Source organism: Hemiscyllium ocellatum, chromosome 4 (genome assembly GCF_020745735.1).
Source record: "Hemiscyllium ocellatum isolate sHemOce1 chromosome 4, sHemOce1.pat.X.cur, whole genome shotgun sequence".
Lineage (NCBI taxonomy): Eukaryota > Metazoa > Chordata > Chondrichthyes > Orectolobiformes > Hemiscylliidae > Hemiscyllium > Hemiscyllium ocellatum.
This window is the reverse complement of record NC_083404.1, coordinates 26,350,872-26,364,133: the sequence shown is the minus strand read 5'-3', so window position 1 is coordinate 26,364,133 and position 13,262 is coordinate 26,350,872. Positions and strand designations below refer to the sequence as shown.

General features: G+C 40.1%; 1 protein-coding gene across 1 annotated transcript in view; it reads left to right on the top strand.

Moving 5' to 3' along the window:
- eif3hb (eukaryotic translation initiation factor 3, subunit H, b) overlaps positions 1 to 13,262 on the top strand; it is a 120,208-nt gene that overhangs the window by 67,989 nt on the left and 38,957 nt on the right. The window contains exon 5 of the mRNA XM_060822825.1: positions 11,401 to 11,550. Coding sequence (XP_060678808.1) covers positions 11,401 to 11,550 — 150 coding nt within the window. The remainder of the gene's footprint in view (positions 1 to 11,400; positions 11,551 to 13,262) is intronic.

Genomic DNA, 13,262 nt, shown 5'->3' with positions numbered 1-13,262 from the left:
TCAGAAGCAGTTTATTTTAATCCATTGTTTTAATAAACCAGTATGACTTCGGTACATTTATAAATTTGTGTTATCGCACCAGAAGAATCGCAAATTAAATTTGTCTTTAGAAAGAAAAAAATCTTTTCTGGTTAATCCTGATCAAATTGCCAGATGTTTTTGCAATTGCGTCACGAAAGTGTCTTTCACAGGTACAAGTATACTGCTCAATCCATCCGAATGTTTTTGAATTGTTTCTTTCTGAAATGCGCAGTTTGCTTTTGAGCAAGTCTCTCCTACACATGTTTTGTCTGATCTCAAACATGTGTATGTGACGGTTGTGGGCGTGTCTCTAGGTTTAACTAAATATAAAGCTGTAAAGCCTCAGGAGGAAAACAACTGAAATAGGCATTGTGCTGGTGAAACAAAATCTATGTATGAAGTACAAAATATGTTCACTGATATTTAACTTGCTAGTCAAAATTAGAGAGATTTTTTAATACTTGCCAGGCCCAAATAATTAACACATTTTTGTATATATAATTTTCAAGTCATATGGTGATCAGATTGTCGTTACTGGCATTTTAAAGTTTTGAATTTGATTTAATAGGGTCTCTAAACTCGTTGATTCTTTTGAAGTAATCAAGTAGGTACTAAGAATCATAATCAACATTTTTAGTTTTGCTGTTGTATTGTTTTAGCAAATGGACATGTGTACATTGATTTGCATAGCATGATGTTTAGATCACTTGGCCTCCTGCAAGTACTTATGCTTAACACAAGATTCCTTTGATGTTACTTCGCCCTATCTACACATTATTCTATCCCCTCTCATGTACTTATCTAGCATCAGCTTAAATGCATCTATGAAAATTGTCTCAACTGCTCCATTTGATAAGGAATTTCATACTTTCATCACTGTAAAGAAGTTTTTTTAAAATTACTTGTTGGAGTAATTAGCAGTTGTGTTGCATTTCTGGTCCTGCATTATGTTAAATGAAGGCGAGAACGTTGTACCCTGCTCTGTTTGGCCTAACCAAGCTTCTGTGCAAGTTCAATCTTTGCTTTTGAATTTTATAAAATATGTTTGGTTTAATATATGCTCACCAAGGGTGTTAACTGAAGGGTGGAATTGCAGTGTCTGAATTTTGTCAATACAATTGTTATATATCATAAAATTAACTAGTTAGAACTGACATTACCCTTAGTAGACAGAGTAGGGAGTAAGTTAAAGGGATTTTAAAATATTTAGCGACTCTAGACAAAGTCTTTTTCCCGAGATAAAAACAATGACTGCAGATGCTGGGAACCAGATTCTGGATTAGTGGTGCTGGAAAAGCACCACAGTTCAGGCAGCATCTGAGGAGCAGTAAAATACAAGTTTCAGGCAAAAGCCCTTCATCAGGAATACAGGCAGAGTGTCTGAAGGGTGGAGAGATAAAATTTATCTCTCCATCCTTCAGACACTCTGTCTGTATTCCCAATTAAGGACTTTTGCCTGAAACGTCGATTTTAGTGCTCCTCAGATTCTGCCTGAACTGCGGTGCTTTTCCAGCATGACTAATCCAAAGTCTTTTCCTGGGGTGGGGGTGTCCAGAACTAGAGGGTGTAAGTTTCGGATGAGAAGGGAAAGGTATAAAACAGACCTAAGAGACAGCTTTTTCACGCAGAGGATGGTACATGTATGGAATGAGCTGCCAGAGGAAGTGATGGAGGCTTGTACAATTGCATTGTCTAAAAGGCATCTGGATGGGTATATGAATAGGAAGGGTTAGGAGGGATATGGGCCAGTGCTGGCAGGTGGGACTAGATTGGGTTGGGATCTATGATGGGCACAGATGAGTTGGACAGAAGGGTCTGTTTCCGTGCTGTACATCTGTATGACTCTTTACTCTGATGCAAATGATTTTTAAGCAATTGATTATGTAACTTAAATACCTCAATCCACACTGACTGGGGCAGAAACTTAAATTAGAATTATTATATCAGGAATAAGCACTGGGGTGAAGAAATGGGTGACAGGAAGATTAAATGAAATCAGGAGCTCCAGTTAAGAGACAAGTACTGGTTAAAATATTTAATCTATGATCTGGGAAATTTGATTTTATAATCAGGGAAGCAGAGGAATGTTCAGTGTTGGCCACAGCCCACGCAATAGGAAATGGACAGAAGAGCAATCAGCATAGATGAGATTGATATTAAGAGTAGAAAGCCCATTAACAAGGTGGTTATGTTCATTGACATGATCTACGATCTAAAACAGTCTGTTTCCATCCTGTTCCCAGTGTCAAAAACATCAAAGAATAAATGGAAATGGTTTTTTGAGGCGGTGGGGGTGGGGTGGGGGGGTACTTGATTGAGAAAACTTGGATCATATTCAGCATCAGACTAATAGATGGTTTTATTCAAGATGTATTTGAAGCTTAGAAGAAACCTGAAAAGCAAGAGCTGCAAGTTTTCAAATAATGACAGGAATGCTGCCTATTATATATTGAATCAGATAAGCAGAGGAAAGTTAGACAGTTAAATGTACGATGATGGGGGATAGATTCCAAACCTGAGAGATGTTTGGCCACTTTTCTAAACCAGGGACTCACTCCACTTCAATAAAACTGAAAACCTGGCAAATATGAGTTCAAACTGATCAACTTGTAAGCAAGTGAAAAACTTGAATGCAACTTAAAAGTAAGCACGGTGAAACAATTGCAGCAGTTTAAGACATTTCCTGGAATAATTATGTTGGAATACCAGTGGGCATTAATGCCCTAAGGTAGACTGTGATGAGACAAAATTGTTTGAGAACAGGGCTAGGATTATGCCATTGAAAAAAATCATCCAACAGATGAGCACATTGCCCGATCTACTTCTGAATAATACAGCGAGAGTTAACTTCTTAGTCCAAAGATGTGCAGGCTAGGTGGGTTAGCCATTGGAAATGTGGGGTTAGAACATAAGAACTAGGAACAGGAGTAGGCTGTCTGGCCTTTCAAGTCTGTTCCGCAATTCAATAAGATCATGGCTGATCTTTTCGTGGACTCAGATCCACCTACCAGTGTTTCACCGTATCCCTTAGTTCCTGTTTTGCTCAAAAAAAATCTATCTTAACTTTAAAATAGTTTACTGAAGTAGCATCATCTATTTCACTAGGCAGGGAATTCCAGAGATTTATAACCCTCTTGGTTCTAAATATGCTCCCTTAAATCTTGAGACTATGCCCTCTTGTTCTAGCTTCACCTGCCAGTGGGAACATCCTCTCTACTTCTGTGTTATCTACTCCCTTCACAATTCCACTTTTTTCTGTAAGATTCCCCCTCCGTTCTTCTGAATTCCAATGAATATAATCCCAATATACTCAGTCTGTCTTCATAAGCCAACCTCCTCAACTCCAGAATCCATATTCAGACAATGGGGGGAACAAAGGGAAAAGAAAGTTTGAAGATGAATCAACTCATGAAAGTGGAATACCATACAATCTTGGCTAGTTTATTGAAGTAGAAGGTCAAAGAGAACAGCGGTAGATATTTAAATATGTAATTATTAAGCATCAAGTAAAAATTTTTAGAATTACAATTATAGAGGGTGCATTAGTTTTGAAATTTCATAAATCAATATCAGAATGATGGTGAGTTTTCAAAGCAAATGTATGATTAAATATGCTCTTTATATTGCTCCATTTTCCTGAATGGATAGAAGCATACAAAGGTGGATTGAGAAAACTAAGCGAAAGTGTGAAAATATTGAGTCACTAAAGGGAAATAGCAAGAGCTTCTTAAACATAAACAAAAGGGTTATCAAAGAATGATTGGAATCATTTGAGGAAGAAGTAACCCTCTGATAACTGAGTGACATACTGACAGATGGTTAATAAATATTTCCTTCAATTTTTTTCCAGATGTTACTAGTGTAACTTTAGGAATATTGAAGTGTATTGTGCAAGGGTGACTACTGGAAATGAATTTTCAAAAATAAATTGTAATTTCAATGAAATTAAAAGTACCAAATCCAAACCTCACTATGTTGTCAAACATCCCAATATAATGGAGATTGAAAATGAGACAGTTATAATGTTTCCGAAAATATGTAGATAAAGGAAGTCTGCCAAGGTACAAGAGAACTGGAATGAAAGGAGAATAGTTAAACTAATTAGGAGTTTTTACGTGGATTTATAAATAGCAAGTTTTTCTTATCTAATTAATTTGAATATTTAAAAGCGATTGCAAATATAACACGGGCAGCACGGTGGCTCAGTAGTTAGCACAGCTGCCTCATACCGCCAGGAACCTGGATTTGATTCCAACTTTGGGTGACTTCTTTGTCGAGTTTGCACACACTCCGTATCAGTGTGGGTTTCCTCCTGGTGCTCCGGTGTCCTCCAACGATGTGCAGTTTAGGTTGATTGGCTAGACTAAATTGCCCCAATGTGTCTAGTGAAATGCAGACTAGGTAGGTTAGCTGTGGTAATCGTAGGGTTACGGGGATGCTCTTCTGAGGGTCGTACAGATTCGATGGGCTGAATGATCTTGAACTGCATGATAGGAATTTTATGATTCTGTATTGCTGAAAGATATCCACTGTATATGAATTTTGTTTTAATTTCCCAAAAGCATTTGATAAGGCTGTTGTGAAAGTGATAAGAAAGAAGATTAAGGAGCCCATGATAATAAAGAAAATGTAGCTACTTGACTAAGAAAGTTATTGAATGCAAGTTGTTAAATTACTAGATATTGGTGAAGGTACAGATGAAGTATTTTTTGAAGTTCTAGTTTAAGTTTGCAGGTGACACCAAAATTGGAGGTGTTGTGGACAACGAAGAAGGTTACTTTAGATTCCAACGGGATCTTGATCAGATGGGCCAGTGGGCTGAGAAGTGGCAGATGGAGTTTAATTTAGATAAATGTGAGATTTCGCATTTTGGGGAAGCAAATCTTAGCAGGACTTATACACTTAATGGGAAGGTCCTAGGGAGTGTTGCTGAACAAAGAGACCTTGGAGTGCAGATTCAAAGCTCCTTGAAAATGGAGTCACAGGTAGATAGTATAGTGAAGGAGGCGTTTGGTTTCCTTCATTGGTCAGAGTATTGTGTACAGGAGTTGGGAGGTCATGTTGTGGCTGTACAGGACATTGGTTAGGCCACTGTTGGAATATTGCGTGCAATTCTGGTCTCCTTCCAATGAGAAAGATGTTGTGAAACTTGAAAGTGTCATAAAAGATTTACAAGGATGTTACCAGGGTTGGAGGATTTGTGCTACAGGGAGAAGTTGAATAGGCTGGGTTGTTTTCCTTGGAACTTCGGAAGCTGAGGGGTGACCTTATAAAGGTTTATAAAATCTTGAGGGACATGGATAGGATAAATAGACAAAGTCTTTTCCCTGAGGTCGGCGAGTCCAGAATTAGATGGCATAGATTGAGAGAGGAAAGATATAAAAGAGACCAAAGGGGCAACTTTTTCTCACAGAGGGTGGTACGTGTATGGAATGAGCTGCCAGAGGAAGTGGTGGAGGCTGGTACAATTGCAACATTTAAGAGGCATTTAGATGGGTATATGAATAAGAAGGGTTGGAGGGATATGGGCTGGGTGCTGGCAGGTGGGACTAGATTAGGTTGGCATGGACAGGTTAAACCAAAGGGTCTCTTTCCGTGCTGTACATCTTACATAGAACAGTTGGCAGAGGTAGAAGTGCCGGTTTCTGTAAAGCTCAAACAAAATATATTTTTGAAGTAACCTGTTCAGCTCCAGAGGTAGGGACACTACCACTGTGCTACAGAGAGTGCAAGGTTCAGCCTAAATTGTTCCAGTGTTAGTTGAGGCTCATTGTGTTTGTAGCATAGTTATTTAAGTTCTTCTGGTACAATGGTAGTGTCCCTACCTCTGAGCCAGGTGGTTCAAGTCCCACCTGCTCCAGAGATGTGTTGTAATAGCACCTCTGAACAGGCTGATTAGAAAATATTTTATCTCAGTTGTTGGCACCCTTGCCTCAGTGTCTAGAAGGTTGTTGGTTCAAGTCCCACCCAGAGATTAAAACACCAAAATTTAGATGCCTCCAATGAAAGACAGATGGTGTGCTGCACTCTGAGTGCTATTTAGTTAATTCTCCTACCTTTCCTCACTTCTTGTTCCACTGTCCCATTGAGCTGTGGGTTCTAAATTGTTTGTTCAGTTTGAGACATGTGATCTGGTGGTGAGAAAAATGTATACAAAAAGAAAATAAACTATCAGTTGGCCAAGAGGCTTGGGTTCAAGTCCCGTTTAGCTCAGAGGTATGTAATAGTATCTCTGAACAAGTGGATTAGAAAATATCTGATGAACTGGAGTCAAGATGATGGGAGGAATAATGCTTGATGGAGCCCTACATATGGGCTAGGATACCCAGGTGTGCACCTCACCTGATCCAGGGGAGTGTAATAACGTCTCTGAACAGATTAATTTGAAAATATAAATGAAGAGCCTGGTGGATCCATACCTTGAGGCCAGGAGACTAGGGTTCAAGCTCCTGACCTGTCTGAACATGTTAGTTGCAAATACCTTTGCAGGGCTTTTGTGGCAGCGTTGTGTCCCTACTTCTAAGTCAAGAGGCCTGGGTTCAAGTCATGGCATGTCTAAATAGGTTGAGTTTTTGTTGAAAAAAAAGCTGGTTCCTTCAGCTCATGTCCCTTGGGTCTGAAGTTCGGTTTCAAGTTCCACCTGTCTGATGTGCCATTATATGTCACTATAGCTTGTTTAACAATGTTTTTAAGAGTTGAGTTCTTACCATCTCTGGTGGCCATTTTTTTCTCTATTCAATTTTGAGTGATTGGGTTTATTTTTTAAAAGAATGGAATTCTTTCCCAGCTGCTTCGAGACAGGGAAAGGATCCAGAAAGGAAAGGTGGAAACTGATATTTATACAAGACTATGGATTTACAATCATACTGAGTTTTTTGCTGCCTAATTCAATATTTGAATATTGGTGTATGAAATATAGTTGTCATAGGAGAAGGCACATCAAAGTTTTGCCAGAAATATACCATGAACCCGAGGCTATAGTTATGAAAGGCTGATTAAGTTGGACCTTTTTCTATAAATGTAGAAAGACAAAGAGGGAACAAATAAGACTTCAAAATTGGGTAGTTTTATTAGACTATGCCATAAAATTATTTCTACTAGTTGCAAAATGGATAAAGATAAGAAAGACTTGGATTATATTGGAACACCAAAGAGCAAATGAAAAGACTTGGGTCAGAATTGTTATAAAATATGTTGAAAAGTTTGAAGTCTTATATGTATACTTTTTAAACAAAAATCATTTTGTTCAGAAACCCTTCTGGATTATGTGGAACTATATGCATCATTGTAAGTGGAGAATTAGAAATCACACAACACCAAGTATAGTCCAACAGGTTTAATTGGAAGCACTATCTTTCAGAGCGCTGCTCCTTCATTAGGACAACCGACTGATGAAGGAGCGGCGCTCCGAAAGCTCGTGCTTCCAATGAAACCTGTTGGACTATAACCTGGTGTTGTGTGATTTTTAACTTTGTCCACCCCAGTCCAACACCAGCATCTCCAAATCTTGTCAGTGGAGGGCGCTCTGAAGTTACCATGGCTGACAGGGCCCCCTTGTGTCTAAACCTTGGTATTGTCACAGTTTGATACTGAATGACTCCATATGTCACAGAACCAAAATGTTCGGACCAGCATTTGGTTGAAAGTTAATAATGAGCTCTTTTAATGAGCAGTTCAGACTCCTAGAATCTATTCTTGGCTTTTTGATATTCTAAAAAGCTTTCTGAATTGAGGCTATGGCCAATAGAAACGAGGTACAGCATGCAAGTACCTGTTTGCTTATTTCCATATGTCTGGGAGTCTATCTTAATTTTGTGGTACAGAAGTTGGTTTTCTGAAAAGTCCTTTTTGAAAATAGGTGTCTGAATGTCAGGGGTCAGGAATGGGTAATGGAATTTTATGATCATTCCCAGCACAGCAGAAGCTGGCTACATGGAAGATGTAATTTTATTACATTGATAGAGGATATTGTCTGTATTTTATGGCCTTTTACCTCAGTACTACTTAGTCTGTCCTTTCATTACTATTGCAATTAATGACAAGTAACACTCAAGTAGCTGACAAATACTGGTAACTTTTTAGCAGCATCTTCCATTTGTATCAAAGTTTTTTTTTAACTCCCTCCCTCACAGAATTGTGAGGAATCCACACTAAATGGACTTCAGTTCAAGTAGGCAAGTCACCACCATCTTCTCAAAGGAAACTGAGGATGGACAATAAATGCTGGTCTAGCCATCGGTGTTCCCCCTCCCCGAATGAATTAAAACAAAACTGTTTTAGATGACCTCAGGTTTACTAAGGACCAAACATGGGAGGCAGGCGAAGAGTGTGTTGGAATAGCCATATCTAGATGTCAGCGAGACATGGATGAGAGTGTGAACAATTTTTGACAAGAGAAGGGTTAGAGGTGGGCTGTAATATTGAGGCATATGTAGACAGTTTTGGGAAAAAAAAGAGGTCAGAAACATGTCTTGAGCTCAAATGTGACATCATGCTTGGGAACAGTCTGGTTCAGATTTGAAGAGATTCTCAGCAGAAGGGGTGGAGTTTGTGGTAAGAAATTAGAATTTATGGCTGGAGCCAATGACAATGGCCTTGGTCTTCTAAATATTTAGTTGGTGGACCTTTCTGATTGGCAGTTCTGCATGATGATCAAGGAATGCGAAGATTTCAAGACAGTGCCGGGGTTGGTTAGAGCTGGGTATCATCACCATTCAGCCTTAGATAAGATTACTTAGATTACTTACAGTGTGGAAACAGGCCCTTCGGCCCAGCAAGTCCATACCGACCCGCCGAAGCGCAACCCACCCATACCCCTACATTTACCCCTTACCTAACACTACGGGCAATTTAGCATGGCCAATTCACCTGACCTGCACATCTTTGGACTGTGGGAGGAAACCGGAGCACCCGGAGGAAAGCCAAGCAGACACGGGGAGAACATGCAAACTCCACACAGTCGCCTGAGTCGGGAATTGAACCCGGGTCTCGGGCGCTGTGAGGCAGCAGTGCTAACCACTGTGCCACCGTGCCGCTGTTCATGTGAAAGATGAAGCTATGTTTTGCATGATGTCACTGAAACAGTAGGAGAGGTTTTCAGCATGAAGTGTGTTCAGCTAGTTTTTGATATTATGTGCAGTGAATTGAATTTGCTGAAGTCTGGCATTTGGCTAAGTGACCTGAAGATCAAGATGAATTATGACTTGGCATTTCTGGTTGAAGATGGTTGTGAGAGGTTCAGCTTTATCATTTGCTCTCAAGTACTCTGTTGCATTTTGAAGGTGGGAGCGTTCGTGGAGCCATTTCCTCTCCCACGTTGTTAATTGTGCAGCTCTGTTAATGATTGGATAACAGCTTGGAATATTTAGAAATTCAAAGGAAAGAACTGTAATTCAACGACTGATGATGAGTTAAAAGCATTAATTGGCGTGCAGTGTCCCTATATTAATGCATTTTTATGATTTTTTTTAAACTCAAGTTTAAAGCATATATACATTAGGTTATTTTAGTTGATGTGATTCATCATCCTGAAGATGGTGAATGATGTACGCAGGATAAAATTGTTTCATATTAAATAGCTTCTCTATTGATGCTTATCATATTAAGAGATGCAATATGTCATCTAACCCTATATCTTGTAATCTGTTGTTGAAGTTATTTTGCCAAAAATCAAACTTCTGTAAGAGGTAAGTTTCAGCTTCGTTGGTAAGGGGTATTTGCAAATTCACTGGTGATTGTATATTTCTGGCGTAGTCAGTTCTGTAGTGTAGTAGCTTCTTTTCAAACTTCTGATATTTTTTTCCGAGTATTCTAACAGTCTTTGCATGTCTCTTGTATAAATATTCTAGAACAGCCAAACCACTTTGTTTCTCTGATCTACAAGAGATTTTAAAGATGGAACTTCACCCCAAAATGAGTCTGTCTAACTCAAATGATTGGGTTAATGTTTGAGCTCTGTTGATTTTAGGGAGTTTGTGATCACAATTAACTAATACAAACAATCGATGACATTGCAATTTTCTGGTACTTTATTAAGAACAAGCAGTTTAGATATGGTGCATTTGTTAATTAGGTAAAAAAAGGAAATTTATGACCTGCGTCAGAAGAAAATACTTTAACAATCCTGGAGCTATTCCATGGAATAATGGAGTAGAAGCAGTGCACATCCAAGTCCCAGTGGTCCTGTGTCTTGTCATGGTGATGTCTGGTAGTTTTTGGTGGTCTGAGGACCAACAGTCTTTCTGTGGGCTGATGTGGAGGAACTCCTGGTCTTCCCCAGGGTGAGGGGTGTCGGTCGTCTTCCTGAATCTTCTAACCACTTCCCCCTCTCCCATCCTTGTTAATATACCTTATTTTGGGGCTGATCATCAAAGGTATGTCAGTCAGTTGTCCAACTTCTTAGCCAGTAGGTGGAAGACAACTACTCATGGGTGAGTTTTCCATTGCCCCTTGCCCACATACATTTGAAAGTTAGTTTGCCATGTTTTCTAAGAACATTTGCTTCTTATTTTTGATATGCTGCATTGCTAATGGAGTAGGATAGTGCATGCGTCAAGACCTTGAGCTGAGTTTACAGAAGCTAGTTACTAATGCAATAGTTAGGTGAGGTCTCAAGCTACACAGGAAATGCCAAATATGAAATACTGAGTTCACACAGTGACTGTACCGTGCTTTCAAGAGGGATTTGTTCTTGTAGAGAGATGTTGCCAGTGGTGATGGAATGTCTGCTTCAGAAGCAATGGGTAAGGAGCTTTGAGCTCCTTTTAATTAGACAAAAAGAACATGAATGGATGGAGTCAGACTCTCACACACCCAGTGTTTTAGTTTTGCTTTCAGTTGAAATTGGGAGTTGGCTGTTGAAGCTGTTAGGTACAGTTGTCTCTCTATTGCAGCTAAAAGTTTGAATTCTTTCTTTGCTGCTAGATTGTTTGTTTATTTCAGTGTTCCTTTCTCCTGGATTAGTAGAGATTACAAGTGAGGAAAATCTGTTTTGCTGAATTTGCCTTTGCCAGTGGTGTATTTGAGATGCTGTTGTATCATTAGTAGTTAAATAATATATTCTTTCGTTAAGTATTTCAATAGAGTTAAGAGTTATGCCAATTATTTTTTGTTTGTATTCTAACTGTGGTGTAAGAATCAAGTATGTTTTGCTTAAAGAGTAGTAGTTTGACCAATCAAATCACATCTGGAACACAGTATCTTAGACTTTAAATGAGAAAAGTTAGGGTCAGGCTATCTCTTTGACATATTTTAAAGGGTCCATAATAGGTTTAAGGGGACCTCCGATTCTCAGCATGACTAATGGCCTTTCTGAACAAAGTTTGAATAAATACTGTATTATTCTCTAGGTCTTTGATCTTGTTTTTTTTTGTCAACTAGGATAAAGAAGGCACTCATAACTTCTGAAAATATGTTTGAAGAAGTCCCCATAATTATAAAGAATTCTCATCTCGTTAATGTATTGTTGTGGGAACTAGAAGAAAAATCAAATGTGGCCGAAAAGCAGGAACTCCTCAATCTGGCTAGTGGGTAAGTTTGCTTTTCTTTAATCTTTTAGCTTTTTTAAAGAGTAGGTCATCCTGTAAAATAAATCTGCTTTGTAAGGGTTTGAAGTCACACGACACCAGGTTACAGTCCAGCGTGTTTATTTAAAATTGCAAGCTTTTGGAGCATTGCTCCTTTGTCAGGTGAAGGAGCGGCACTCCGAAAATTTGTGATTTCAAATAAACCTCTTGGACTATAACCTGGTATCATGTGACTTCTGGCTTTGTCCACCTCAGTCCAACACCAGCACCTCCATGTCATTGTAAGTGCCCATGTTGATAGGTGCTTGTTACTGAAGCTTGTTTGGCTGATTCACGGGGAAAGATATTTGAAAAGGACCTTAGGGGCAATCTTTTCACACACAGAATGGTGCAGTTACCATTAGAACATTTAAAAGATGTTTGGACTCCTATATGGATAGGAAAGATTTGAAGAGACATAGATCAAACGCAGGCAAAAGGAACTAGTTCAGTTTAGGAAATGTAGTTAGCATGGACATGTTGGGTCAAGGGCTCCGTTTCTGTGCTGTATGACTCAATGACTCTATTACTGAAGATGAATATCGCTTCATCAATTTTCTGGGTAGACAAGCATGAGGCTGGAAGAACACAGTAAGCCAGGCAGCATCATGAGAAGCCAATGTTTTTTGATGTAACCCTTCAGGTCTGGGGGTGGGTGTATGGGGAGCTGCAGATAAGGGGTGGGGGAGGAAGGGAGTGGGTGGCAGGATGGTGAGGTAGGAATAGGTGAACACAGGTAGGGGGTACGGCCTCTTTGGTCGATGTGATGAATGAATCCTGTTGGTAGATTAGATTAGATTACTTACAGTGTGGAAACAGGCCCTTCAGCCCAACAAGCCCACACCGACCCTCCAAAGAGCAACCCACCCAGACCCATTCCCCTACATCTAACATCTAATATTACGGGCAATTTAGCCTGGCCAGTTCACCTAACCTGCACATTTTTGAACTGTGGGAGGAAACCGGAGCATCCGGAGGAAACTGACGCAGACATGGGGAAAATGTGCAAACTCCACACAGACAGTTGCCTGAGGTGGGAATTGAACCCGCGTCTCTGGCGCTGTGAGGCAGCAGTGCTAACCACTGTGACACCGTGCCTCCCACACGGAAGGAAGCTGGAAGGAAGGGTCAATCAGAGGAATGGAGGGAAGAGAGTTGGGGGATGGGGAGGGAGGTTATTTGAAATTGGAGAACTCAATGTTGAGTCCTGCTGAGCTGTAGGCTGCCCAGGTGGAAGATGAGATGTTGTTCCTGCAGTTTGCAGTGTGATTCACTGTGGCAATGGAGAAGGCCAAGGATGGTCATGTCAAAGAAGGATTGGGAAGGGGAATTAAAATTGCTGTGACTGGGAGATCAGGTCGGCCCTGGCTAAGTTGCTCAGCATAATATGCCCTGAGTTTATGTTTGGTCTTCCTGTTGTATGGAAGACCACATCTGGAGCACTGGATACAATAACCTAGGTTGGAAGAGATGCAAGTAAACCTCTGTCTCGCCAGGAAGGACTGTTCGGTGTCCTGGATGGAGGTGAGGGGGCTGGTGTATCAGCAGGCTTTGCAGGAGAAGGTACCTGGGGTTCGGGGTGGTTAGTGGGGAGAGTGGCGAAGGGAACAGTCCATGCAGAAGACAGAGAGAGGGCTGGGGAGGGAAAGATGTACTTGGTGGTGGAATCTAATTGTA